General features: G+C 37.9%; 1 protein-coding gene across 3 annotated transcripts; it reads left to right on the forward strand.

Moving 5' to 3' along the window:
* Nucleotides 1-371: 371 nt before the first annotated feature.
* LOC135468155 (transcription factor ETV6-like) lies at nucleotides 372-26374 on the forward strand. 3 transcript variants are annotated; one of them, XM_064746242.1, is made up of 11 exons: nucleotides 372-566; nucleotides 12075-12194; nucleotides 13060-13167; nucleotides 14070-14174; nucleotides 16820-16900; nucleotides 17845-18006; nucleotides 18313-18432; nucleotides 22016-22165; nucleotides 22707-22811; nucleotides 24303-24546; nucleotides 25473-26374. In XM_064746242.1, the coding sequence occupies exons 1-11, from the start codon at nucleotides 560-562 to the stop codon at nucleotides 26023-26025; spliced, it is 1755 nt and encodes a 584-aa protein (XP_064602312.1). In that variant the 5' UTR covers nucleotides 372-559; the 3' UTR covers nucleotides 26026-26374. The 3 variants fall into 3 exon arrangements, with proteins under 3 accessions (XP_064602312.1, XP_064602311.1, XP_064602313.1); XM_064746241.1 differs by lacking the exon at nucleotides 372-566 and adding an exon at nucleotides 9193-9394; XM_064746243.1 differs by lacking the exons at nucleotides 372-566; nucleotides 12075-12194; nucleotides 13060-13167 and adding an exon at nucleotides 13465-13474 and having other exon boundaries at nucleotides 14069-14174.
* Nucleotides 26375-27163: the final 789 nt, after the last annotated feature.

Below are 27163 nucleotides of genomic sequence, written 5' to 3' on the forward strand. Positions count from 1 at the left end.
AGCTTACGGTGTATATATGGAAGACCGAGTTGTGAAGCATAGTGGAACAAGGCATTTAGCGCGTGTGTGAAGTGCATTCCGAACGTGTCCCATATCGTGGGACTGTATAGCAAAATACTGACCAGATGTCACAGTTACATGTATCAACAGAGATTCCTTGCAATGATTCAACGAAATATTGCAGGTAAGTGTACATTAGGTAGTACATAAAACTCACAGGTTTATGTGGGTCACATTGTGATATCGTTTGGTACGGGATATGGGCCTATTACACGTCGGTGAAGCCTCCATGTGACTGACCCAGATTGAACACTCAGTGAATCTTTATTTTTGACAGTTCACGTAAAAGGTGGAGTATTTCGTAAGGCGTAATAAGTAAGTAAGCTGGTCTGTTCCCAGGTGTATGTATACATAACAGAGTTCCATTAATCCGAGCATATAGTGCTTAAACCCGCCATGCAGAGAACATTAGAAAGCTGCGATTGAAGGTCGGTGAGTTTCTGGGAAATAAAGCCAACCTATAACAGCGATAGTATCTAGAGGCCGGAGACACATAAACATGGAAGGTAAAGATATGTTATCATTTTAATAGGCCATCTTTTATACAAATAGATCTGCATTATTTGCAAAGTTATTTGCTAATTCATTAAGTAAAGTATACACTCTTTATATATATATATATATATATATATATATATATATATATATATATATATATATATATATATATATATATATATATATATATATATATGCAGGTACATGCAGGTATATATATATATATATATATATATATATATATATATATATATATATATATATATATATATATATATATATATATATATATATATATATATATATCATAAACGCCATAGTAATACCAGTATACACGTACAGCTTTAATTGCAGTTTATAGTGCACAACCGGTCTTTTGTTACACTGTTGTATAGCACCGAAAGGGGCCTCCGTGGCCGAGGGCATTAGCACGCCAACACGGCGCAATGACGCAGGAATCTATCACCAATGCGGTCGCTCTGAGTTCAAGTCCAGTTCATGCTGGCTTCATCTCCGACCGTACGAGGGAAGATCGTATGATCGTAGGTGTAACCCGGGCTCTGCCCGCTTTCCTCCCAACGTAATGCTGGCCGCCGTCCTGTAAGTGAAATATTCTTGAGCACGGCGTAAAACACCAATCAAATACTAGTAAATAAACAAATATAGCACCAGAACAGTGCTCCAGCAGCTGCAATATTTTGCTGCATTGTATCCTGCTATCTTATAGAACAGTGCCCAATGTGATAATTGCGTTGTACAGATACCCCAGAGTAGGGGTCATTATTCATTATAGCACTAGATTTATGTGCGCTTTTCCCACGGTGTAGAAATAATGTAAGTTGAAAGTACTAATAGAATTTGCAACAGCTAAACCAGAACCCAGTTTTACAAAGATGTCGTACATGTATGATAATAGCACGTATGCGGCAATGGTACGGTAATAATGAAGTACTAAAATGCGTACCATAAATACGATAAAAACTAGGCTCAAATGTTCAAGCAAAGAATGCTCCATATATTCTGAACATTTTGTGCAGCTGTATTCAACAACAACGTTGACCAGTACTCCTCCCACAAGGTCCTTTTCACACCAACAGTGTTATTCGTATTTTGACAGTCAGATGAGCAGTGCTACTCCGACTTATCTGGTTAATTATTCAAATGTACCTGCATTTTTGCAAAAGTATACTTACTTTTATATACCTATACCTTTAGGAGGCTGGTGTATACCTATAGTTGAGTTTCTCCTGGGCTCTGTCCAGTTTTCTCTCACCATATTGCTGACTGCCGTCTAATACGTGGTATAGTTTTGGATACCAGTGTGGGAAAAATACCAATACATACATAAAGTCTATACTAAGAATCCAAAATAAGCCATTTTATAAAGACCTTTGAGATTTATCAGGCTGACAAGAGTCATGAAATTTACACCAGGCACTCTGTAAATTATGCAAAAAATCATTAGAAATATAAAGATTGTCGTGGGCAACGGTATATGAAAAATAGCCCGACGGTACAATATCGAGGCAATACCGTGTTGGGCAGGAACGTACTATGCATTTAAGAAATCATTTACATTTTCTTAATTTTCTGTCTTAATGTCCATAAAATTCATATTTTACGGTCAGCTGACTGGATGTAAGAGGTGTTGTTCCCCCTTGATTAACTGATTAGGGGTACGGATTGTTCTCCAAGTGATACTGTGCTGACACTGTATGTTACAGACTTAGCATCATGACTCTTCTGATCCCTTCAAACATATTCCGTCGAAGCTTGACTTTTTTGCGTTCCGTAGAGGTTTGACATGTTTCAAACAAGTTTTACCTATGTTCCCCAAAGTTTCACTTATGTTCCCCAAAGTTTCACTTATGTTCCCGGAAGGTTCTGATAACTTACATGTTTCGTGAAAAAATAATTTCCAAAAAGCTGGTTTGTTTTGACCAGTCTGATTTATGCTCCAAACAAGCGTAACTTCTACCTTTTCTTTCTTAAAAGCATAATTTTTGCCTTACAGAAGTTTGACTTCTTTACCCCAGAAGTTTGATATCTGTCACCTGGAAGTTTGACTTTCGCTCACTACATTTTTGAATTCTGTTCCCACCAGATTTATGACTGAATACAATCAATAAGTGTTTGTTTTGACAAGATAATGTGAGTCAGTTTTTTTGGAAGTCTTTAATACTGAGGACAATATACTGAAAATATGTGGTGTTTTCATAAATGGATATTCCACAGATATGATGACATGGAAGAAAGCTTGACTGAGTGGAAATTGAGAACGAATACATGGTCGCTGAGACTCCTCTCTGCAATTATAACCCTCTATACGGGAGGTGACTAGATGCGAACGTGTACATGTCTAGATAACAACACTGACAGACATCTATAAGGGCGTTTAAGTTGCCTCCATTGAGCATTTACATGACAAGTTAAAAGACAGTTACTCTGATAAATTTGATAAACCCGGTTTATCCTCACTGTCCTCACTTCTCTGGTTTTACTCTCTAGCTGTAACTTTTTAAATAATAATTTTAAATTTCAATTATATATATCCAACGAAGATTTCAAAATGTTTGCAATACTTCATTCTCCTTGCGAAACTCAAGAGACCTACTTCTGTAAAATGACGACTGTGGAGTCATGAACCTGTCATATATCATTAGGTTAACATGCATGAGCATGTTTTCTTGTTTGTTTGTTGTTGCTGTTTTTTTTTTTTAAATTTCTTTTATTGATTAGTTATCTCATCTTATTATAATCATCTCATTATAATCTGAAACAAACCACATTCTTCATGAGAATAATCTCTGATGTAAACTACTCCGTAATCATGTTCCACTTTATGTTTAAATATTTATGTAGTCAAAAGTTGACGAATTCCTCTGATACAACACATTTAGTACCAAGCAATCCACGCGCTGTGTTACATTGTGTGATGGCTACCGTGTTCAACAGCCAAGTTGCTGAGAACCCCAGCCCAATTCCATCACTCCTGTATGAAAAGCCACTGTACTACACTTGTCAAAGAGTTTGTTTTTAAGGTGAATATGATGAATCCATTGATGTATATGGGGTTATCATAATAAAAATACAAAACAGACTGGCTTAGCCACCAGTGGTGTGCTGCATAACATTATAAAGCGCCATTCCCAGGTACGATGTCAATAGCTCGAGCACAGTTCATGGGCTATCATTTCCACCTCTTGAACTTCCTGTTCTATACCTTATCGCTTTGTGGTAGCTCCCACTCAGATCCGCTAAGTAATATGAGATCTGACTGGTGTGTAGTATTCTTGTCAGCTATAGGTACCCGCAATATAGGTCTAGTATGATATACAATACATCAGTAGCCAGTCCCATTACATGTTTGTCACAGTGGTTAACTGCATATAAATAGGTGCCTGCAATGAGTGCTACACAGCCTAAATAGGATACATTTAACCAAAGGTTATCCAAGCAGACAAAATTCCAGGACAGTTTATATCTTGAGTTCGAAACTGTCTCTTCAGTCTTTGTTGACATAATCCTTCCCTCTTCTCGGAAATAAATGTATGCAAATAACTTACAACGCCCCATGCACAGAGCGAGGATTAAATCTTGTCAGCCGCGTAGCTTGTACATATAAACAGAGCACACCTTTACACATATACATGTATATACACAAAAGCTTCACAAAGCTAGCACTCGTATGTCAATTATCGAATGATATCTTTAGTCGTGCCGTTTAAAACCACGTTCATAAGGTATATTTCTAGCCTTGTGATGTTTCTTTTTTGCATATTTGTATTTTTATTCAGGTTTTAGTGTGTGTTCTACTTTTTAAGCAGCGTAAACAGGCATGGCCTAAGGCTCTAAACCCCGGCACCAGTGAGTGATACTTGATTATATAGTCGCTGAAAAAATATAAAGAAATTTTAAAAATCAAGGATGCATAATCGACGAGGTAAGCACAAATTTGTAACACAGCAAACTGTTGTACGAGATAAGGCTGTACTGAACTGGGTCCATGACGCGTGGGGAAAGCGTCGCCGGTGAACACATCCTCTTAAACGAGCTCGTTGATACGTATAATTGGACGTTGTACGATGCGTTGGAATATTTCCTTTTTCGTTTAATAGTGTCAAATGCGCTTTACATTATTTGGATTACACTTGGATCTTTATATGGATTTGCTGCAGACTTAACGAGGTAAATATGTCTAGATGCACATGTGTGTCGTTTTTATATGTAATATAATGGCTGATGGCATTATGATCTGAAGTTGTCTAGGCTCAGTTCCTCTTGGTATATATTTGTTCCCTTTGCTTTTATTTTAGCCCTTCAGTACTTTACACCCATGTAAAGGCATACGCCATATGTCACATCATTTCTGTGGCTAAGTCAGGCAATATTTCTTAGTTTTCATTGCAGTTGTGAGTTCTATACATGTTTGCTGCTATTCTGACACACAGAAGTCACACAGTTCACGGGAACAGTCGTCGTGTTATTGGTAGAATCCGTGCGTCAGTGACACTCGCGTCTGACAAACTGGTTTTCAACTGGCCCTTGGGTCCACGAGTGCTCATGCATGTTGATTTTAAATTCAAATTTTATGTGCATAATCGTGAACAAATTGTCTAACCCCGGATCTGATTCCCTAGAACATGAGGTTTTTTCAAAGATTTTTCGGATTCATTAGTTGGATGCCAAATCCGGAATCGCATATCTTGCGGAAAGGTATAAAACCCATTAATGATATACCAGACCCTTCATGTCTGATCTTCGTTACATGTCAGATTAATTTTACTGAATCTCTTGTATTCATGATACATGCGTGCTAGGGAAGCACAATAATAGGAGCATTTCACAAATGTGGTCGCCATGAGTTCAAGTCCAGCTCATGCTGTCTTCCTCTCCTGTCGTACGTGGGAAGATCTGTCACTCACTTAGGTGACGGTCGATGTTTTCCTCCCAAGCTTTGCTTGTTATGGTTTCTTCCCACCATAATGCAGGCAGCCGTCATATAGGTGAAATGTTCTTTAATAAGACGTGGGGCCTTCGTGACCGAGGTAGTTAGCACCCTAGCACGGCACAATGACCGAGCAGCCTCTCGCCAATGCGGCCGCTGTGAGTTCCTCTCCAACCGTACGTGGGAAGGTCTGCCAGCAATAATAATATGTAAATTCATTCTCCAAATAGATCTTTAATCCCGGATCATTGCAATCGTTGTTATCAATTCTGTCAGTCTGATACTTTTCCCCAAATATTAACTTCTTCTTGATTGGTATCAAATCTATATACTTAGCTTCTTTATTCAGAATTTTGTGTCTTCATGATTATCACATTTGCACAGTCTAGTTTAGGCGAAACTGTATGTGTTATAAAGTAGCCTTAATCATTGCACTTTTTTAATTTAATTACACATTTTTCATGTTCAAATCCTTAATCTACTCCATCACTGCCTTCACTATATCTTACCTTTAGGTTTTAATCCCACGGGTATGTTTTATTAAGAGGATATCAAGCAGGTGTAAAACAGGTGTATCTGTAGAATATTGTTCTCAACTGTTACTTGGATAAAACAGTAAGATTTATGACATTAAAACCTATTACCAGATTGTACTATTCTGATGAATCTTGTATATGTGATCGTAATTTTTCTTTTTTTTTTTTAGTGAAATGATATTATCTACCTTGTTTTATCTAAATAGTAAGGTTTTGTAAACGCTTGTTTACACCCTGTTAGTTTAGCATCGCAACCGCTCATGACATTTTTATTACACATGCAGATCTCGATTCCGCTTTTTGTCGTTCTTTCGTTTTCCATTTCCTTCTATTTTAACAAGACAGGTCGATCATACACACACAGAAATAATCACACACAAAAAAAATTTAGTAGTCGCTGTGTTTAACCCAAACCGTTATAATTCATCGGTTAACAAATTAGTCAGTTAATGGTCAGATAATTAATGAGACTGACGAAAAGGACAAGACGTCAACGTGCTCGCATGATAGGAACATGGAATATTTGGACGACGTGTTACTTTCGTTTTCCTCTGGAAATTTATCGTAAAATCCCAGACTTTCGAGATAATTTTCTGTGATGAATATACCCTAGACTGCGGGGCTGTTGCATAGTCCTTGTTCATCTAAGCACGACACCTCGACAATCACTGTGCATATAACACAAACTATATTAGGTTGTCATCATCCTTGGGGGGAAAGTCAAGTTGTTTTACCCGGAAGACGCCGGAACATTCCGGAAAAGAGATGTTATCATGGGGAAACATGGTCTAACAGAGTAGCATGTCGCGTCCCCAGACACGAATGTCAAGCCACGAAGATCACGTCCCGCGGACCTGTGTGAAGACCTCTTTCCTCAAAACACAAAAATAGACGTGCATCTTTGGGGAGAGGTCATTCTTATAGCGACACACAGAACGCAGCCGCTCGCTTCCCGGATATGGTTTTAAACCAAATGTCAGCTGTAAATGTATAGTCATACAATTTGCACATTTCTCCGAAATGGTAGGCCTATTGTGAAGAACGGGACAATGTCCACACATTTCACGGTATTGAAAGAAACCACACGTCCAGTAAAATAGTCAGTAGAGTTTAATTCCGCTTGTATAGAAACTATTTCACATTTTTTAAATTTATTTCCAAGTCTGCATTCTTGTTTTAAATAAGAAATATCAGGACTTGTCGGAGTTCTGTCAATTTCATGCACGTATTGAGAAAAAGCTGTATAATGTTAAATTGTTTGATATGCCACGTAGTGTGTCTTCAAAATAATATGTTCTGAAACAGCGATAAGTATTTGAAGTTTTCTGGAATGAAATTTGACATGCAATAATTAGATCACACATACACATGCTCTTTATGTTCTTTCGTTGATACTTGTTGAAACGGCTTTGTATCAAAAAAATTATATTTAATTGGTATCTGATGATACCGAGATTTGCCCAATCATAGCCCGGTTTTGTTTCATTCGTAGATAATTTATCTTTTCTTTGTATCTAATAAATGATTTCTCTGAAACAGATGTAGAATGATTGTGTTGTTATTAAGCTGCGGACGTTATGGCAAGCACTCGATAATTTCCGTCAGTCTTATCGGAAAAGCCCGAAATGATCATTACTTATTTTTGTTTGTTGCGCAGTATTGCCTACCATAGAATCAATGTCACTGTCACATATAAATGTGTTGTAAGGCCGAAAGTTAAAAGTCATTTCATACTATTTAGTGATCCACAACCACACCATGAAACTAAAGTTATATTTTCACGTGGTGTGAAGTCATGAAGACAACCTCATTGCATGGACTTTTTCGTTTGAAGTCCTTGAATTCTCGATGTTTACATATTACATAAAGTACTTCATGGTTCGTTAATTACACGTACTATTTATCTGATAGCATTTGACGTATAAACAATCTACTTTGTAGACGTGCACATGATAACAGAAATAACTCCGTCCGGTTTCAAAACATGTTGTCAGTAAAACTCAGTAAATTAGAGCATTGCGAAATATCCTACCGGTGTACTATCTTAATGTCTGGAGAGTTTTAATTTTATCTTAGATGTAAACAACGAAACCCATATATATGGAATGAAAAAAATCAGAAGTGATTACCATGAAGACACAAAATTCAGAATAAAGAAGCTAACTATATAGATATGATGCCAGCCAAAACTAAGTTCATATTTGGGGAAAGGTCAAGCCTTAGTTCTGTGAACTTATATATCTTCAAATAGCCAAATAGGTTCCAGACAAAATGAGCCGAACTGAACGTTAAAGAGTAAAAGCTCTAGTCTGGCTGCCTGTGTGTGTGTATATATATAGATATATCTCGGATTTTTACTTCCCAGTCGATGTCCTACAAACCTAGAACTGGTATACCTGTAAAAGTTTTACAGTGCGTGCATGCTAGTTCAATGCATTATCCAAGAATACCTTCGGAAAAAGGGCCTTTCAACTTCCACGGTGGCATGCTTCAATTAATGTCTCGCCCACCTGGAGGGAATTCCCCTCAGGGTATGAACGGTTTTGATTGGTGGAAAATTTCACGGATATTTACTTACAGTTCCGGGCTTCGTCCAGGGATGGACCCCTGTTGTGAGTTAGCTAGGACATAATGATCAGGTTTATGTGATTTCATTTTGATAGTTGTGCTTATAATTAATATAAATGTCACTGCTGGGTTAGATTTAGGATTTAATCGACGAGCACATTTGATGACAAGCCCAAGTGAATGATATATACATGACCATGTAGCAATGCTATAAGACATGCCAGGAAAATTTGTCAATTTCTATAGACCATATATAAAGTTTGTTAATTCTTTTTAAAAAATACTCAAAGAAGAAGAATTCTAATTGTTTGCAGTAATACTGAATTTCTTACAAATGTCCAGTTCTTGTGAGAATCCATTGTTATTGACGTTTAGGGTATCACATGCAACATGGCTGTATCTGTTTATTTATTAACCACACATATCGTCATTCATGTCCAGGTTTCGAGACTGGGGAAAAGACGAGCTATTTATCCCTGTTTCCGATGACCTGGATATAGAACATTACCGGCAGATAAAGCGGATGTTCGCCCATGCGCGCAGACGTTTATAACAACCGGTGTCCCCCCTACTGTCATTCAAACTGTAGCTGGACTGTAGCCGCGTAACTGACTAACAATAGAGAGTAACAGAGTCGAAGCAGACTGTAGTAATACCCGGACTATACATGTATACTGTTATACCATCTCTATATGACTAAAGAAGAACCCTGAGGATATATATACTTGTACCAATATACTTGTCGATATATTCCACATTTTCTCAGCTATGATCGAAGATGAAGGTAGGTTTAAAAAATACTGTGAGAGGTTTATTTAGGTTTTTAGTGTGACTTCATGCACTCGCTGACCTTTCTCCACGTTATATATCTTTATGACATGAAATGTGTAGCTTTGTTATGTGTAGTTATTCCTACACAATATTTTACATTCAGGACCATTGTGTGTGCTCATTTGCGCTGAGTTATTTTTTGTGTGTTCATTCATTTCTTTCTCCGTGTCTTTTATTATAATTATTATTATTTATTTGATAACGATTTTCTTTTTCATGAATGTGCCGACAACTGCATCATGGCATATTCAGTGCTGCCTCACTAGCACTACCATGATATTAACATTGACTTCACACATATCGCATATAAATGAGGGGATTTGTTGATTTCCATTTTATTCCATGTATGAATTGCTAGTTCGCACGCAGAGGTAATATGTAGAATGTCCACTTACCCTTAATGAAATTGCAATAGTTCTGATTCAAATATGCATCCATTTATGGGCGGAAAAAATTTGTATGGAGCGATGGATGGTCGGATGTTCAATTGGACTTTTTCATTCCTCGTTCCTAGGATTTTCATCTTAGGATTTTCACTATAAGCAGATATTTCCTCTCCTTTACTGGTTGTAGATAGGTACAATACCACACCGAAAGTTCCTTTTTTTGCATTCTCAAGTATGTATCCAGAAAAATTAGGTTAAGTACAGCAGGTAATACCTAGCTTTACAGTCCAAAATTCCCCAAATTTCCTCCATCCTTAAATCCTGCTTTATTTCTGGAGGCTAGATCAAATCCTGGTCAGCTGATGTTACCTGTATGCGATAAAGGTCATTGTCTCTTCCTAGAAGCCTTCGTCGTCATATGACTGAAAAATTGTTAAGTGCGACGTTAAACCCTAAGCACCCACTCCTATAATAGCACCCACTATAATAAGAAAGCGGCAATCAGGATATTTTATAGCCTATTTAGTGACCGAACCTGGACATAGTAAGTTGCATATTTTGGAAGCCAGTTAATGTAATTGTTTTCTGAAAATGATCCTTAATAATTAGGTCATTGATTCATGAGTTACTGAAACTGAAAGGCATAACAGCAGTTCCAGTTTCCTTTTCTAATATGCACACATTCGACCTTTATTTGTATTCATTTATTTATTTGACTGTTTTGTTTTGTTTGTTTGTTTGTTTGTTTGTTTTTTCGCCGCACTCAAGAATATTTCACTTATACGGCGTCAGCCTACATTATGATTGGAAATCCACGACCATCCGCAGGTTGGAAGGCACCATGAACTGGGCTTGAACTCATAGCAGCCGCATTGGTGAGAGGCGTTGTTATAGCCGTGGACGAGCTACATACATGTACCGTCGACCCAACTTACCTGTCTTACAGATGGAATTGCTCATGGCAAATTTCCAGGCTTGATGACATTTATACGTCATACGTTAACTTAGCTTTGAGGGGAGTGGTCTAAGCCAGAAATGAGAGTTGGTAGGGTATATGCTGTACGGAAGTTAACCGCAAGTAACATGACAGCCGTGAGTCTATATAACTTTGTCAACTCAAACACCATTTTATCTGGGACTTAACGCCATGTGTTTTGACCTAACACGATAAAACCTACATGTACAGGCCAAAGCTATACTAACGAGAATTAGGCTAGTCTTCTTCTCGATATGGTTGTCCTTATCGAGGTAAGATTTGAGGATATTATTTTCTCTCAAAATTGAAAAGGGAATTAATTTTGATCTTGAATATGATATATGACATGCGTACACAATATCATATTCGCTTATTATTTTTAAGCAAATGTTCTTTGCGAGACTTCTCAAATATACATTATTTCTCGGATAGCTAATGCTTCTGAATAATGTTCAGTCCATTTTGAAGAATATTCGGTTTACTAGATGACAAGTAGGGTTCGTATTGGCTTAAAAGAAAAAATTTCCAACCACATAAAGAAAAAAGGAACATCCCTTCTCAGTTAACACTCCTTCTACTATTAAATCATATATGAAGATTTCGCTACTGTGAAAGCTGTCTAAAAGTATTGACAGTTTGCTATTTTTCTATATATTATTAACTATTTTAACACCCAAATTCTGAGGGACAGTCTTAGTTAAGTTAAGCTAAGCGTTGACGTTAACAGTCAGTATATAAACACACCTGAGGTCAATGTCAGTTGTGTACCAGTTGCATGCGTGAACCTGCGCCAGACACCGCGCCGTCGTTGCTGTTTTGCCTGGACTCACTATGCTGCGCCTGAAAAGGCCAATCATTGTTGGCCTCACCATGTAGGGCCAATCATTTAGTTAAGATGTTGGTCTCCCAATCGCCCCGATCCCGACCTAAGACAGATTTACACCTTTCATTCGCTTGGTTGGTTAACGTTGGGAAGTTCTTCAGTTACATGCCAAAGGCGTTTGATTTATTCTGGTTTCCACCATCCATAAAACTGACCGGCGTCTTATAGAAGTGGAAAAGTTTTGAGTACGGTGTTAGACACCAGTCAAATAAATAAATATTGAATCAGGAGTATATGTATGTGGACATTACATTGCACTTTGGATACGTCCATGTGTTCTCTGCTACGATAGGTTATGGTTGTGTGATGTAGACAAATCTCTGGATGTTTGTACATTATGTTATCCTTTTGTCAGTTATGTAAGGATTTTGCGTTTTTGTCATTCCAGCTAAAAAAGGCTCCACGGCTCCTCAAATCGCTATGATGTACCCGTGGCAAACCTTTCCCTATCAGCCTGGAAATATGAGCCCAGCCATTACCCCTCTACCCGTCATGCCCTCTAGTTTAGGTAAGATTAATCTGATAAGACCCTCAGTTTCGTGTATACAATTCTCTTGTTTTTTAGGGTTTTTTTTGGTTCATATATTTTTCATTTAGAACTGATATAGTTCCATATCTTACTTCTGGCGTCAGTCTACCATCACGGTCTTTTGTTGCAGGGAAATAACAACACATACGCCTATAATAATAATATGTTTATTGTATTTTGAGGGAAATGATTGCACACTTGCTTAGGTTTATAAATGAATTAGATGTACCTTATTTCTAACAAGCTACAATAGCTTATCTATACTGACAACAGCAAAATCATTATAGCCTATACTTCGTATTTGCAAATTTATATGTAGAAAAAAACTAGGATGCTGCCGTTGAAAGGTGAATTATAAAACGGTATGTAGACTATAAGACTTTGATAGACGTATATAGTTGGGAGTTTGTAATCTTTTTGCAGCATTCTTTTGTCATGGTCTCGAGTAGTACCCTTCACAGCAAATACAACTAATGGAACACAGCACTAGAGTTAATCCCTTACCATTTGATAGAATTGTAAGAGATCATCACTGGCAGATTTTCGCGAGTGTTAATCGTTTTTCCTACTGCATAACATTCCCATTTTGTCGTGCCGCGTGGTGATTTATTTTCTCATGACACGTTAATTTAATGCGGTATAAATAAACAAATTATCCTCACAATAAACCCTTACCAATTATCGTGTTTCTAACAGAAAAAGTACAGTGTTAATACTCGCTTAGAGAGAAACATTTTCAAAAGTATGTATAAGGTAATTGTTACCTGCATACAGGTTTTTCTGTTCACTTTTGTTTTGGTCATTTATTATAGCAGAAAATCAATCGCATTTTCTCTACCTTCAGCTAAACATCCACAAATGTGGTCCAAAGAAGAGGTTGGAGTCTGGTTAAAATGGTGTGTTGAGGAGTATTCCATATCACAGATTCCCAATGACAAATTCAACATGAATGGTAAGCATCTGCCATTTGCCAGCCATCACTGTTTTCACTGCCCTGGTTTTACTCTCTGTGCTGTACGTCTTTAATTATATTGTAACATGGCATGGAGACTGGTGTCTAGTAAAATGGTTTTATAAGGGGTAATCAGTTTCACTGGTTCCCAAAGACAAATTCAACATGAATAGTAAGCATCTAATGTCTCTGACCAAACATCCGGGCACCATGGCATGCACCATGGCATGTGTACTGGTGTCTGGTAAAATGGTTTTAGAAGGGGTAATCATTATAACTGGTTCCCAAAGACAAATTCAACATGAATGCAATGGGAAACTACTGTCTAAAATGAAGTAATCGTCATTAATTATGCATATTTTGTTCTATGAGATCCGCCTTTATGTCTGTACGTTTATTAGTTATTTCACCGTTTCACGCCGTATTCAGCATTTCACTTTCACGGTCTCATTGTTTGGGCTACTGCTTAAGTCAAGAGATTTGCTAGGCTCCTGACGAAAGTCAATGGTTTCTCCCAGGCACTGCGGTTTCCTCCGGGCGCTACGGTTTCCTCCACCAATAAATCTGACCGCCGTATGTTAAAAGTTTTCTGAGGTTGATCGTTTTTATTGACAGTTGGAACCGGGCAGAGCTTGTATTCGAAACCCCTGCATTAAGCTATAGATAGCAAAACTTCTTGTCAAAGAAAAAGAACAACATTTCTACATATTAACTATTTTTTATTCTTATTTACTATTTCTATACCACTTGGCATATTAGTCAGCTAGACATCCATGGCTGAAATTTGAAACGAATTTGAAAGTCCTGTGCTTATTGGTAAGAAATGATTTCATTATTTTAGTTCTGTGTATAAACATGGAAACAGTTTTTAAAAGATTGTATATTATGTTGTATATTTATAGGTAAAGCCCTATGCCTGTTGGTAAGAAGTGATTTTATGGAGCGTGTTCCTGATGTTGGAGACATCCTGTACAACGTTCTGCAAAAGCTGATCAACAGGAACTCTGGTGTGTACATTATATACAAGTTACATTAATCATATTCACGTATAAATTTTGATAAGCGAATGGAAACGCAGACATTATTTTGTATTATTCTGTACTATTCGTGACAACAAGAAGACTCCTGCATGTTTCCATAAATTGTAAATCAGCTTTTTTAACGATTTCAGAGAAGAGAGGAACAAACTTTGACCTTCGATGTTTACTGTTTAAAGTATATATATATAGCCCGATAACGGATTCCCACAGTTACATACGTCCTTGTGTGATTCTAGATCGCCTTTAGTTGTTAGTCTAAACCCACTGATACGCTTTCCTCTCGTTACAATAACACAGGATTGTTAGGTTTTGAGGAAAAAAGAAGTCAGGAGATATGTTTTGTTCCATCTTGTATGTTTGACCTACACTCTTCGTTTCCGTATGTATTATACACCCCTGCAAACATCCCTTCAAATGCGTTTCTAGAATTTCTGGACAAGAGCACCTGTTAGCCTATGTAACAGCAAAGGCATGCAATGTTGTTTGTTACACGCCTACATTACTGGAGTTCATTCTAAGCTAATAACAAATCCATAAAGTAGAATTTGTCAAAGATATTTGACTGTCTATACATACACAAAGCGTAAACTGTAGTTATCGCTGTAACCTAGCCCCACAGGTATATCGTCGTAATTTCTTTGTTGAAAGCGATATCCTGTTACCCGGAATAGAAATGAGTTAGTTACATGATCGTTCGTTCACTCCCTCGTTTTCGGATTTCGGATTTCGGACAGCCTTTTATTTGTTACCCGCTACGTTTACGCAGGTATGTGAACAGGGCTTCTTCGCGCAGCAACGTTGTTAGTGTCTCCTCAGACCTCAATACATGGTGACAAAAAAACATGTGTCAACAACACGATGGCACGGAACAGTTCCGCACAGCGATTTTCTTGCTAAACTCGTTGCACGATGACATGGTATAAATCGTGACCTTCATATAAAATGAGAATTGTACTGAAAAATGCTCTGAGGCATGGACACAGCCACAAAGCCAGCCGTGACTCAAAGAAGAGTGATCATATGTGATTTAAATGAAGTAAACCTGCGGATGGTCGTGGGTTTCCCCCGGGCTGTGCCCGGTTTCCACCCACCATAATGCTGGTCGCCGTCGTATAAGTGAAATATTCTTGAGTACGGCGTAAAACACCAATCAAATAAATAAATAAATAAATGAAGTATTTGTTCACAAAAGTTAACATTAGAGGCAAAAACAATAATTATGGTTCAAATTTCGTAAATTGATCACAAAAAGGTAGTGTTAAAAAGTTTTAAAACATTATATAATTTATTCCAATTTTCGCTGGAATACACCCACTATTCAAACTGAATGAATTAGTGTTTAAAGGGAAAGAAACTGTAAAAAAGAAGTAAGAATTAGTAGAAGGATCCATGAAAACTGTATCAGAAAATAATTTTACTGAACTAAATGCAGTCTAATGGTTTGATTGCATTTTTGGACTGTATGAACTACACTGATATTGGTGTACGTACGTCGTCAGTGACGTCACAACGACTTTTTAATGGCCCTAAAAGAGGTACACTTTTGAATGAGAAATTTACTTGCTCATTCACCCACACACATCACATGAGCACAATTCGCAAGAATTTTATTCAGAACTGAACATAATGGTGTAGATAAAGTTGTCATGCATTATCAGTATGTTCCATACTTTATTAATGGTTTATTTCCAGTTTATTGCCTTTTAATATATTTGTATAGAGTTTCATCAAAATTGATCATATTTTCTCGTGACATACATGGCTAAAGTATTGTCGACGCTAAGCCATTCATTCGTATTTGTTGTAGCTCTGTGGGTGTGTCTACAGCAATCGATACCCCACGCCAACGCCTTTCGTGTATATGTATATATATGTGCGTGTATATATATATATATATATACACAATGAAAACTCCGTAGGCCAATACAGTGTAAAATATACGGTTACTGCTAAAAAAAAAATTTCATGATTTATGCCTAAAAACAGAATCTTTGTCTTACTCCTGTAACTGAACCCCTGTGCCAGAGGCATTGCTGTACATCGTGCTCACGCAGGCCTGACACATTAACACCCACACTGCAAAACGTAATTGGTATCATTAAACACGTTCATTTGTCAATTTTCGCGGTAACATGGGCGACGAACATGGAATTCTGGCTATCAGTTTATGAAAACAAACCCAATGCATTGATTAAACGCGGAGTTCTGAACGACCTACCCGTGCAGAGGTGCGTGACGTCTCTGGGTTATTTGTATACATGGAGGTATATTTGTCAACATCCTTTATAACTAAAAGTAGATCGTTTCTGCAATGACTCCATGCGGAAATCCGTATTAACTGACCGGTTTCCGAGTTTAATTTACCTTCTCATTACAAACCCGGATTACAAATTTTGACTCCATGTAGACCTTTTCTTAGCTGCAGCAGCCAAATTGTCTGAACTCTCCTATGTTGAACTTAACCGCTGCTACAATCACCTCATGATGTCATTTCTTGTTGATGATAAGCTCTTAGTTTAAAGGGTTTCCATGGATGTGAAGGCTTTTTTGATTGGTTCTGGAATTAGTATAGTCGATGAATTGTAATCTTGACTGGGTCCGTCTACTCGTAGGTCCGATGTTGTATCAGCCACTTCCCACATATCCGGCCATCACTTCCGGTAACACAGGATACTCGCCGTGCAGCGTACCTGGTAAGTGAAATTGACTCGTTAGAAAAGCTCCATTGTGTACAACCTATGTGTTCAGATTGCACGGAGCATATTGTATGTTTGACTCATTAAAGTATATGATAGAGCGTACAAACTAGTACAAAAGGTGTCGTGCCGCTGTGTGTATAGATACTGAAGCAAGCTGATGTAAATTTATTAGATACTGTATGATAAATATAAGTAAATAATAGATAATAAATTGTGACTGTTTCTGTCCCACATGTTTTAAGTTGTTTTGGAAATGAGTCTTACAGTTATCGACTTGGATCGAATTTTTTTAAATACCAGGTATAAACCACAACCTTTTTGCAGATAAGTAGCAAATCTTCTGTCCAAAAGCCGCATTCGGACCAAAGAGAGATAGATACGAAACTTCGGCTCCAATTTTAGATTTTTGCGGATATGATACATAACAGAGTGACACGTGTTATTCAGCATATTTTTTACTGTACTTGGGAAGGAAATGTCGATGACGTCTTCGCAACGGGAACGTATTTGTCCTGTAAAACGATTGTTAAACACTCATGTACTTAGGCTGTATACAAAGTGGATGATGAAGTCATTTCCTTTCTCTGAGTACAGGAAGGGAAATTATGACCTGAACTCCACAGAGTATAAAAGATGAACACGTACTAGTGACCAAATTCGACCAGCCTGCTGGTCCAGAGCTCAAACTTTCTATTCTCAAATTTGTTTAGGGTCTTCACTGCATGAATACTGTGTGATAGATAATCCCCATTATCTGGCCGAATATACGTATAGATACGTTAAGCTGCTGGAGAGCTCATACGTGTCACAAAAACATCACAGTGGGTTGACAAAAGTTGATTTTTTCAATTAAACATTATCGCAGGTAAATGTATCTATACTGTTCCACTTTACTTCGATCATATTCCATCTCAACCAATCTCTTTGTTTTTTTTTAGCGACTCCTCGACCAGACAATACCTTTCTGGTCGTCCCTGGCAACACGTCCTCGCGACCAAGGATCCCTCAACCACGTTCCAACTATATACCGATCTTACCTGACCTGAAGAAGGCGTTACACTCAAGAGAAAGTAACCCGAAATATCCCCTTTCTGTGGCAGGTAAACTCGTCCTTCATTCTACACCTGTTCTGTGGGTTAGGGGTGGAATCTAAATTTGACCACTGTTGTTACTAAGCTATGAACTTCCACAACAAGATTAAATTAAATTACTCTTAATTTGTAAAGTTGTTACCATCCACAACAGTTTTTTTGTAAATGTTTTGCGTTTTCTTTATACTGGACATAATTCACTTATATACGAAGGCGGTTAGTTTTATGAGCGGGAAAAGAAATCACTGATCATTCAAACTGACCACTTATCGAGCACTCATGTAGACCAAATATATTGCCGTTCTTGTCCCCCAGCATACAGACTGCCTGTGTCCAGCCCTCCCGACACTGTCCTGAGTCCGGCACCCAGTGCTGGTTCCGACAGTGGACAATCCGACCACCGATCTGAGAATGCATCACCACCCGCTGGTATAGGTAAGTGTGCCCAATGATTCAATAAGTAGCCACCTAGCAGCGAAATACTTCGTAACGTAAGCCTTATATCACAGCTAATCCGTGATCTCACGGTGTTGCACAGTTCGGCAGAATGGTTCAAAAGCTGCAGCAGATGTACAGTAGTGTGTGCTAATTGTATATACAGAGCTGTTATTAACCTTCTTGCAATATTACTGTACAGTGCCATGCGGTGATAGGTTTGCTGTGTATATCGCTAAGGTAGAAATTAGAACCTTTGCGTGTCTAATTATTCTTAGTGGCCTCTTATCCATTGGATATGCTATTTATCAGTATACTGAGAAGTGAAGTAGAGAAGCAATTTATTTAATTATTTGATTGTTGTTTTGCTGACCATTCAAGAATTGGTCATTTGTATGATGGCGGTCAGGGTTATTTGATTATTTTCATTGACGATGTTCTTGGAAAAATTAAGGGTAACCTTTTTACATTTTCTTTCTCGTGTTTTTGTTTTTAACCTTGTGACTTGTGGATTTTTTTAGCCCCATAAATGTTTTCCCTGAAAAAGAAACTTTTCATTATTACAATAAGTCTATAGCAGTACGGAAGATCATCCTCATTTTACACTTCGCTTATTGGGTAGTTTTAACAGTCACGTGGCGTACTGTAAGATAAGGGAAGCAACAATTTAAGTGTCTATATGCAGTACCGGGTCATTGACTTCAACATGGGAGATGTCAAAGCCAAACGAACTGCGAAGAAACTGAATGCCTCAGCCTTTAATCTCGCCGATTATTTCGCGTGTTTTCTCTGGAATACACCAGGAAGTGCGGAATATGTGACGCGTGGTGTAATACATGTAGACTTTAATACGGTTTAAGGAGCGACACGAGGTATCAGGTTACAGCCGCCAGCCAATAATGTGGAAAGACAGATGACCCGATGGCGACCTCTGGATTCCACCAAGGTTATAACATTAAGTGCACATGCCTGTGATACTACTTGAGCTTAAAAATCTCAAGAAAGTGACTGCTTATGACAATATGTCAATGGGTTGTAATCTGCCTTAGGCAGTAGTCCTCTGTGAACTTTGAATTCACAGAGAAAGGAAAACAATAATGAAATTTGAAAAATTGAAAAAAAAATTCATTTGGGATAACTTTCAAAATTTTACCTACTAAACAAATCACAAATGTTTACGCTTACTTATTTTATTGTATAAGTTAAATTCTTCATAAAATTCAGCTATTTAAATTCCTTTTTGGTATAACTGTTATGTTGTGACAAGATTCTTGTAATATTGCAGTAACTGTGCCTGAAATGAATGGCCGAAGCGTAGGCGTAAGCAGTAATGATGATAATGTATTAAAGCTTTCGCATTCTCCGTGCGCTAATAGATTTCGAGTATGAACTTTAAACATTGAGTTTTAAACGGAGAACCGTTCTGTTGCGAACGTTTTATACTTACAGACAAAACTGTGATAATAGCATTGGTACTATGGGGGATAAATAAGGGTAAAAATTGTCTATACTGCTGCACATACGCCACAGAGTCATCACACATTATGTATAGATTACGTTGGAAACTTATATAGTATGTTTAGAGATTTGTTGTTTTTTGATTCACATAATCATTAGTGTTCAGGGGGTTCGTTTTACGTAGCTGTCTCAAAATGCGCGTAGCTTCTGTGTCAGTGAAATAGGATAACATTTTTTCAAGTCATGGTTTTAAGTTACTCTTTGCCTGGGTGTGGTCATTCAAACCGGATAAATTCTTTATCTTAGGAAAGGAACATCGTGGTATATTATGAGCTTTCGGCTGCAACTGCTGCCATCATCAGTTAAAAACAACTTTTCATCCATAAGTTGTTGATTTCGTACTATGCCCTGAAGGTCAACTTTATTTATATTTACCATAAGGCTACACTACCAACTACATTGTTTTGTAATCTCCCGTGAAATTTCTCCTAATGGTTCAGATGACTGAACTGAGGACGGAAAAAATCCTAGAAATCAACAAGTTTTGTTCACCGTTAATCAGACGTGAAGTTTTATGCATATTCTTGCTGATTCTTTGTGTCTTCTAGACAACGTCCTAAAGCAGTGACCTGTATATTATCCTATAACTCATTCTTTGTTCAGATACAAAAAATTCATCAAGCTTTTGGACATAAAGCAGGAAGCAATGCGGAAGTGAATATTGTTATGAGCCACCAATCACATTGCTCATAGGATAAGCTACTGTCCAATAAACGTGGGCTGATTTGTAAGTCTCAAAAAGTTGTTTGTATGCAGAAGAAGAATGATGTAAAAGTTAGCGCCGTTACGCCCCGTGGTACAACTCTTTAAATCTGGTAGGTTGTTTGCCCACTTCCTGGTACAAGCTCTACCGACAATGCAGCTGTCAGGCAAGGCATTTGAATAAAAAGTCCTTGGTGAAATTATTTCCTGAAGACACAATTAGATGAAAAGTAACCTTGTTTATTCAGATTCTCGGCTTCTTTGTGTCAGCTCTTGAGGTAGAACCGGGCTCACGTGCCAAAACTCGCGATTGCGCACTTTTCTTTTTAGTAGGCCTACATGTAGATTTTACATTGTCACGTTATCTCGTTAGACCTCGCGATATCCCTGTTGTCTTCACCGTCAGTTGGCAAACAAGTCACGAATAAGGCATTTCCATTTCCGATTTACAACAATATCGCCTGCTGGTACACATTTTATAAATTCTGAAAATAAAATAAAAAAAATATTTCTTGCACTCATTTCTTTTGTAGAGCAGAGGGCTGAAGTTAAATTTTCTTTGTTGTGAAAAACTGCAAGTTATAATCCTGTTGGAGTCTCCGCATTTAGTGATCACAGATAGTCTCTATGCTGCTCAGCACTTACCATTGTATGGATCTGTTCTATAAGGGCGCTATGTACCGATTATGTCCTAATATCAGGCAGACAACTAATATCAAGCACCTTACAAATATTAAGCAGAGAACAAATATCAAGCATGAAGACGACGAATATTAAACAGTCAGTAAATATCAAGCATCGGACAAATATCATGCAGTCGGTAAACAGAGACCTTTAGTTAGATTCTACAAATTGTAACATGTAACTTCAAACTACAATTAGTTTACCTATTCTAGTTTGAAGTTACAAGTTGAACTTGTGTCTTCTGACTAAAGGTCTCTATTATCAATCTGACAACAGATATCAACCAGACGACAAGTATCATGAAGACGACAAATATCAAGCTGACGACAATATCCTCGGTGATCTGGTATACGTTCAGCTTTATATCACACAGAGTCAGTAATGTTGACATACCGTTCTTAAATCTTTTTCATTCTTGAGTACAGCGTAAAACACAAATCAATAACTAAATACATCTTTCTGGACGGTCGAATGATCTAAGTGTACATCGACAACAAAGAATGAGATACCTGTGTGGACACACCTGTTGACGTCATTGGTTCTGACGTTTGAGCCTCTCCCTGGACTTGTCTTATCAAGACCAAACAAGGGGTATTCAGACAATGTTACATATGATACATCCTTCCGTTTGTAATAAGCTGGACAGTTTATTAATTATGTGCGCCTTTGTGTATTTCAGAGGGCGGATCAGATATTTACCTGGAGACGCGAAAGGCGTCGATGTTTGCTGACAGTGGAATGGAAACAGATCAAGCCCGGACGACACCGAACTCCGGATACCAAAGAAATGTGGCTGATGTTAACCAAGTGTGGCCAGAAAAAAATACCGGTACGTTTTAGAGTTTTCCTTTGGACAAACCAGGCTTTTTGTCATCGTCTAGAAGAAACTAGTTGTACAGGCACGATTACTCGGTATTTGAACAAAGAATGCGTCATGTGAAAAGTCAGTAAACAGTACACAAAACTGCTGCAGTTCGTGAAAGGAATATAGCATGCACACAAGAAGGCTCTCCAGTTCAGCCGCTCTAAGCCAAAAAAGAGTGCACAAATGTATATACATATATATATATATACATGTATACAAGCATCGGATTGTGTAAAACGTTTTCGGGAAAATCACATTTTGATAGAACTCACAAGAATTTGTAACATTACAAAACTTTATTGTACTGTAAAACGTGAATAGTTTTGTCAGGCATTTCTGTTGAGTTCTCATGAAGTAAGTATTGGCAATGAAAACACAAGTCAAAATGGGCAAGAGAGATAAGTAATAAACGTAATAACATGTTACCTATGAACTAATAGAAGTTTTCAGAAAATTCCTCCGGGTAAAACATATTTGTGTTATTTGTTTGTTTCGGTGTTTCCAGATTCCAAAACGAGAGGGACTGGCTGTGACTTATTTTGTGGGGACCTAGGAACATTAGGCTTCAGTTCGAATTTCAATTATAGACATACAAACGCAAGAACAGGAGGTAACATTAACAAGATCTATAGAAAACATAAAAAATATTTATGACAGTTATGTTGCTAGTTATTATGCCAGAACGTACGACTTTTTAATAAACTCACACTCATTCATAAAAATTTCTCTGAGTAGTAAACCCACGCGGAATCTAAAAATTTTATCTTGCAGTGAAACGATTTTAACTCATTTGTTTGAACACATTAACTTACAAACTATCTAACAACACGATTTTTGTTTTATCTCTTTTATCTACCTTCCTTGTTTTCACATGTTCCGATTACGTCAAATTTTGGTTGGACCCTTAGTCGCTCGTCTTTTTTTAGTGAACTTATTCAGTCTGAACTGAGCTGATTTGGACTGAATCAGTCTGAACTGAAACAGTCAGGACTGAGTGAGTAAGAATTGTGACAGTCTGAACTGTGATCTGAGCCTGAATCTAGACTGTCTAGACTGCTTGGCTAGACGGTTCCTTTTAAAGTATTTGAGATTATTTTGTATAAAATGAAATTTAACTCTCACTGCTATGGTTTAAGGAAAGAGCCATATGTTTATGTTCATCTTGGTTTCAAACCAGTCTAAAAGTGTCTTGCACTTGAGTACGGATTTAAACACAATTCAAAATGAATAAATAAGCTAAGTTAATACTTGGACAAAATAGAGAAGTCAGATTCAGGACCGTTAATTAACCACAAATTCTCCATAACCGATGTGATTATTATAATAAGCTTTTGTATCTCTCACATGTGATTTTAATTTGAACCAAATAAGGTTGGAAAGTAACAAATCATCAGTTCAACTGATGCAATGTCCAAAGGCATAATTCAGTGTTTCAAACCATGAAGCTCGTAAATAATATAATGAAAATTTTAGTCATGTTATAGTTATATGCTAGTTGTGTAAACAAGGTGGGTAGTTTAAACCTACATCACATTCCCCTCGTCCATATACAGATACATATAACATACAGAGGGAATATAACACAAAATAACGTAAAGTAGATCCCAGCGGCGACAACAAGTGTGATGGTGTGTGTATTTCTTATTATTTTTACCTTTACCTGATTTTGTGTGTTATTCTGTTTTTTCTTGACTATTATCAAAAAGAATGCTCCCAGGGGTGCCTTGCGTCTGAATTCCACTTGTTTTCACCCTTGTGTCCTATCAAAAGCAGAGTTGTTCTTTTTTCTCTCCTTGCTTGAGCAATTGTAAAAAAAAATGCAGGCGTTTAGTTTACTGTCGTCTTTGGTATAACGCTGCTTCAGCCTTTATTATAAACGATTCAGATGCTCACAAAAGCGGATACTTTGAGGTTTGTCCGATGTCCAACGTCGTCATTTTTTGTTTAGCTCTTCTGGTAAAAAGACTCTACTGTTGAATACATCCTATAGCAAACTAATCAATTCAGCTTCATCTATGTGGAAGCTCTTCGTTGCAAGTGTTGACTTTTTATATGAAGTATTTCCTTCCAATCTTGACCTGTTTTTTATTTCACTTTTCAGACTGCCGGCTGCTATGGGAGTTCATCAACTATCTGTTGGTACATGAGCGTTACACGGACTACATCAGATGGGAGGATGCCGAAAAGTTGACCTTTAGAATCATCAACCCGACTGCTCTGGCGGAACTCTGGGGTATTCAGAAAAACCGGACCAACATGACGTACGAAAAACTGTCCCGGGCGTTACGCTATTACTACAAGATGAACATAATTAAAAAGGTTCCAGGGAAAAGACTTACATATCAGTGAGTTTATGAGATTTTCATCATTTGCATGGCTTATCAAACCTACGATTTCAAAATGTTTATTTATTTATTTGGTTGATGTTTTACGCCGTACCCAAGACGGCGGCAAGCTTTATGATGGGAGGAAACCGCGCAGGGCCCGGGGGAAACCCATGACCATCCTCAGGTTGCTGGCAGATCTTCCCACGTACGATTTCAAAATGTTTCCTGGAGGTTTAAGATTCTGTTTTGGAATAGAGTGGAGAGTACCCGCATAACGCGACTCTGTGGGAAAGTACCTGTACGCTCAGCAATTGATTCTATCTATCATCTTTGATTCCGTGCTGCGCAAAGACCTATGCTGTATTCGCGGTTGGTTGTTTTAAAGCTTGGTTGACAGGTTGCATACTCATTACAACAGAGTGTCATTACACGACAAATATGCGTATGTGTGATATATAAAATGGCAGATCAGACATTTGCTGAAAGATTAATTGCGAGGCAACTCTGCTGGAAAAAGGGGGGACTGTCCTCACGGACACAGGCCAGAGTTTACGAAGTGACATCTGAACAATAATTTGCCAGAGCTGTTCGTATTTAACATGTCCGAAGCTCACGGTCTTTGGGTAATTCAGGTACTCAGACCAAGGTGGTTCACTTTACTAGTATGCCAAGTGAGAAGTAACTGGACAATATTTAGTGCATCTTTCCAGATTCTGTCCGGTTTCCTCCCACTATAGTGCTGGCCACCATAGTATCAGTGAAACATTCTTGAGTGCGGCGTGAAATGCCAATCAAGAATAAATAGATAAATAAATACAGTACAAATGAATCGTATTTTACAAGTGCTTTTAGTCGGGTATGTGAGACAAAGTTCATCGTATAATACCCTGTGTTTGAGTATCTTTGATGTAAGTTTTATATCAAATGTTTTCCTATGATTTCAGATTTCTTCAACAACCCAAAGATATTAAGAAAGGCCAAAGAGGAGCACGACCCCAGGTTCGACCTCCCACCACCCAATACCCTTACCCCGGCAGAATGAGTGAGGTTTCCGCTAAAGACCACACGCTCACCGATGAGACCACGTACAACCACAAGCGTATGTACTTGGAACGGCCGTTCAACGAAGAGCCTGAGCTTAACGATGAAAGATCGTTTAAGTGCGACTCTTCTCCGTTTGGAGAGAAACCAGCTTTCTCCGCGTCCCCTTCCCCTCCGAGTTTGTCTTCTGAAAGATCTTCGATAGACTCCGTCAGTTACAACGGCACAGCGGAAGTTGTCACATTTCCGGTTCAAGATGAACCGGAGGATTTGTCGGTTAAAGTTTTGCTGCAAGACAAAATAACCATAAAGAGGGAGGCGGTGGTTATGCAACATGACGTAAACTTAAACTTTAAGAAAGCTTTAAATGAGTACAATGATGTCTTATCTCCGGTGGCATCCACAAAGGATGAGCAAGTAAATGGGGAGAACGCGGAAATGGAAGCTAAGAGTTGACGAATATGCAGAGAGGATAGCACCCTAATGCCTTTGGCTGTGTACGAAACGGCCGTTTATAATTGCGATGAAAACACAACAAAATGTTACATCAAAATGGCTGGCCATTTTGACCTATTACTTGGAATTATGCAATGCAAATGGAAAAGATTTTAGGATTTTATATTTTTAGCCGATCATGCAAGATATTGTTTATGGCTATATACAAGTCTGTTTTTGTGTACATCGTGTGTATATAATATACTTTGTCGAGAAACTTTTGAAGTTGGACGATTTGTTATATCTGTTTCCATGAAACGTGGAAATTGAATATTTTATTTTCTATAATAAATTTAAAATATATATTTTATACTTGTCTCCTTTTTCTGCTTTGTCTAAAAGGAAATGACTCGGTTTCCTCCAAACCTGACCGCCATTGGATAAATGAAAAATGAAAAATTCTGGAACAAGGCGTAAAAATACAATCTAAAAGACCTATGAGGCTGTCATCCTTCAGATGTCGACTCATGTAGTGTCTTACCCTTAGTACACAAGAGCGTGTAGAAGTCTGTCAGAAAAAAAATACTACCCGGTGAACCCTTTGTTTAACTGACACCAACCATCCATACAAGGCATACTTGATTTATATCAACAGGTAAAATTCCGTATTACAGAGAGAAAAGCCTTGTTGCAACTCCGATTGATGTATAGCTCTCAATGCGAACACACATCCCCGATTTGAAAAGGGGAATACTGCAACATACCCCAAGGCTCTGTTCGAATCCACGTTAGTGTATAACCCGAGTACTGTGTAAGTGAAAAAAAAAAGCAGAGAGCGCCTTATTTCAATATCGTTACTGCTTAGGAATGGGGAGTGAAGAGCGAACAGGTGTCTTGTGTAAACTTCTGGTATTCGAAACCTCGTTCTCTTGCTAACCGCTTCGGTAGCCTACTGGTTAGAGTGTCCGGGACCAAATCATACAAAGACTTTCAAAGTGGTACTTATTGCTGCCAAGGGAAAGCAATGCCACGACGTGTAGTTGTTTATCCGATCCTAAGACCCGGATATGTCATGCGCTGTCGTAACTGACATCTGACTCGCTCTCACTTCTTACATTTTAAAAATCCAAACCTTGGTTTGGTTTGAATTTGATTTGAT

The sequence above is a fragment of the Liolophura sinensis genome, chromosome 6, assembly GCF_032854445.1.
Source record: "Liolophura sinensis isolate JHLJ2023 chromosome 6, CUHK_Ljap_v2, whole genome shotgun sequence".
Taxonomy (NCBI): Eukaryota; Metazoa; Mollusca; class Polyplacophora; order Chitonida; family Chitonidae; genus Liolophura; species Liolophura sinensis.

What these genes read in the sequence shown, in the direction of transcription:
- LOC135468155 (XM_064746241.1), top strand. An exon ending in ATATCCCCTTTCTGTGGCAG is followed by an intron (nt 18,007 to 18,312) that starts GTAAACTCGTCC and finishes CTTGTCCCCCAG; the next exon opens with CATACAGACTGCCTGTGTCC. An exon ending in TACAAACGCAAGAACAGGAG is followed by an intron (nt 22,812 to 24,302) that starts GTAACATTAACA and finishes TTCACTTTTCAG; the next exon opens with ACTGCCGGCTGCTATGGGAG.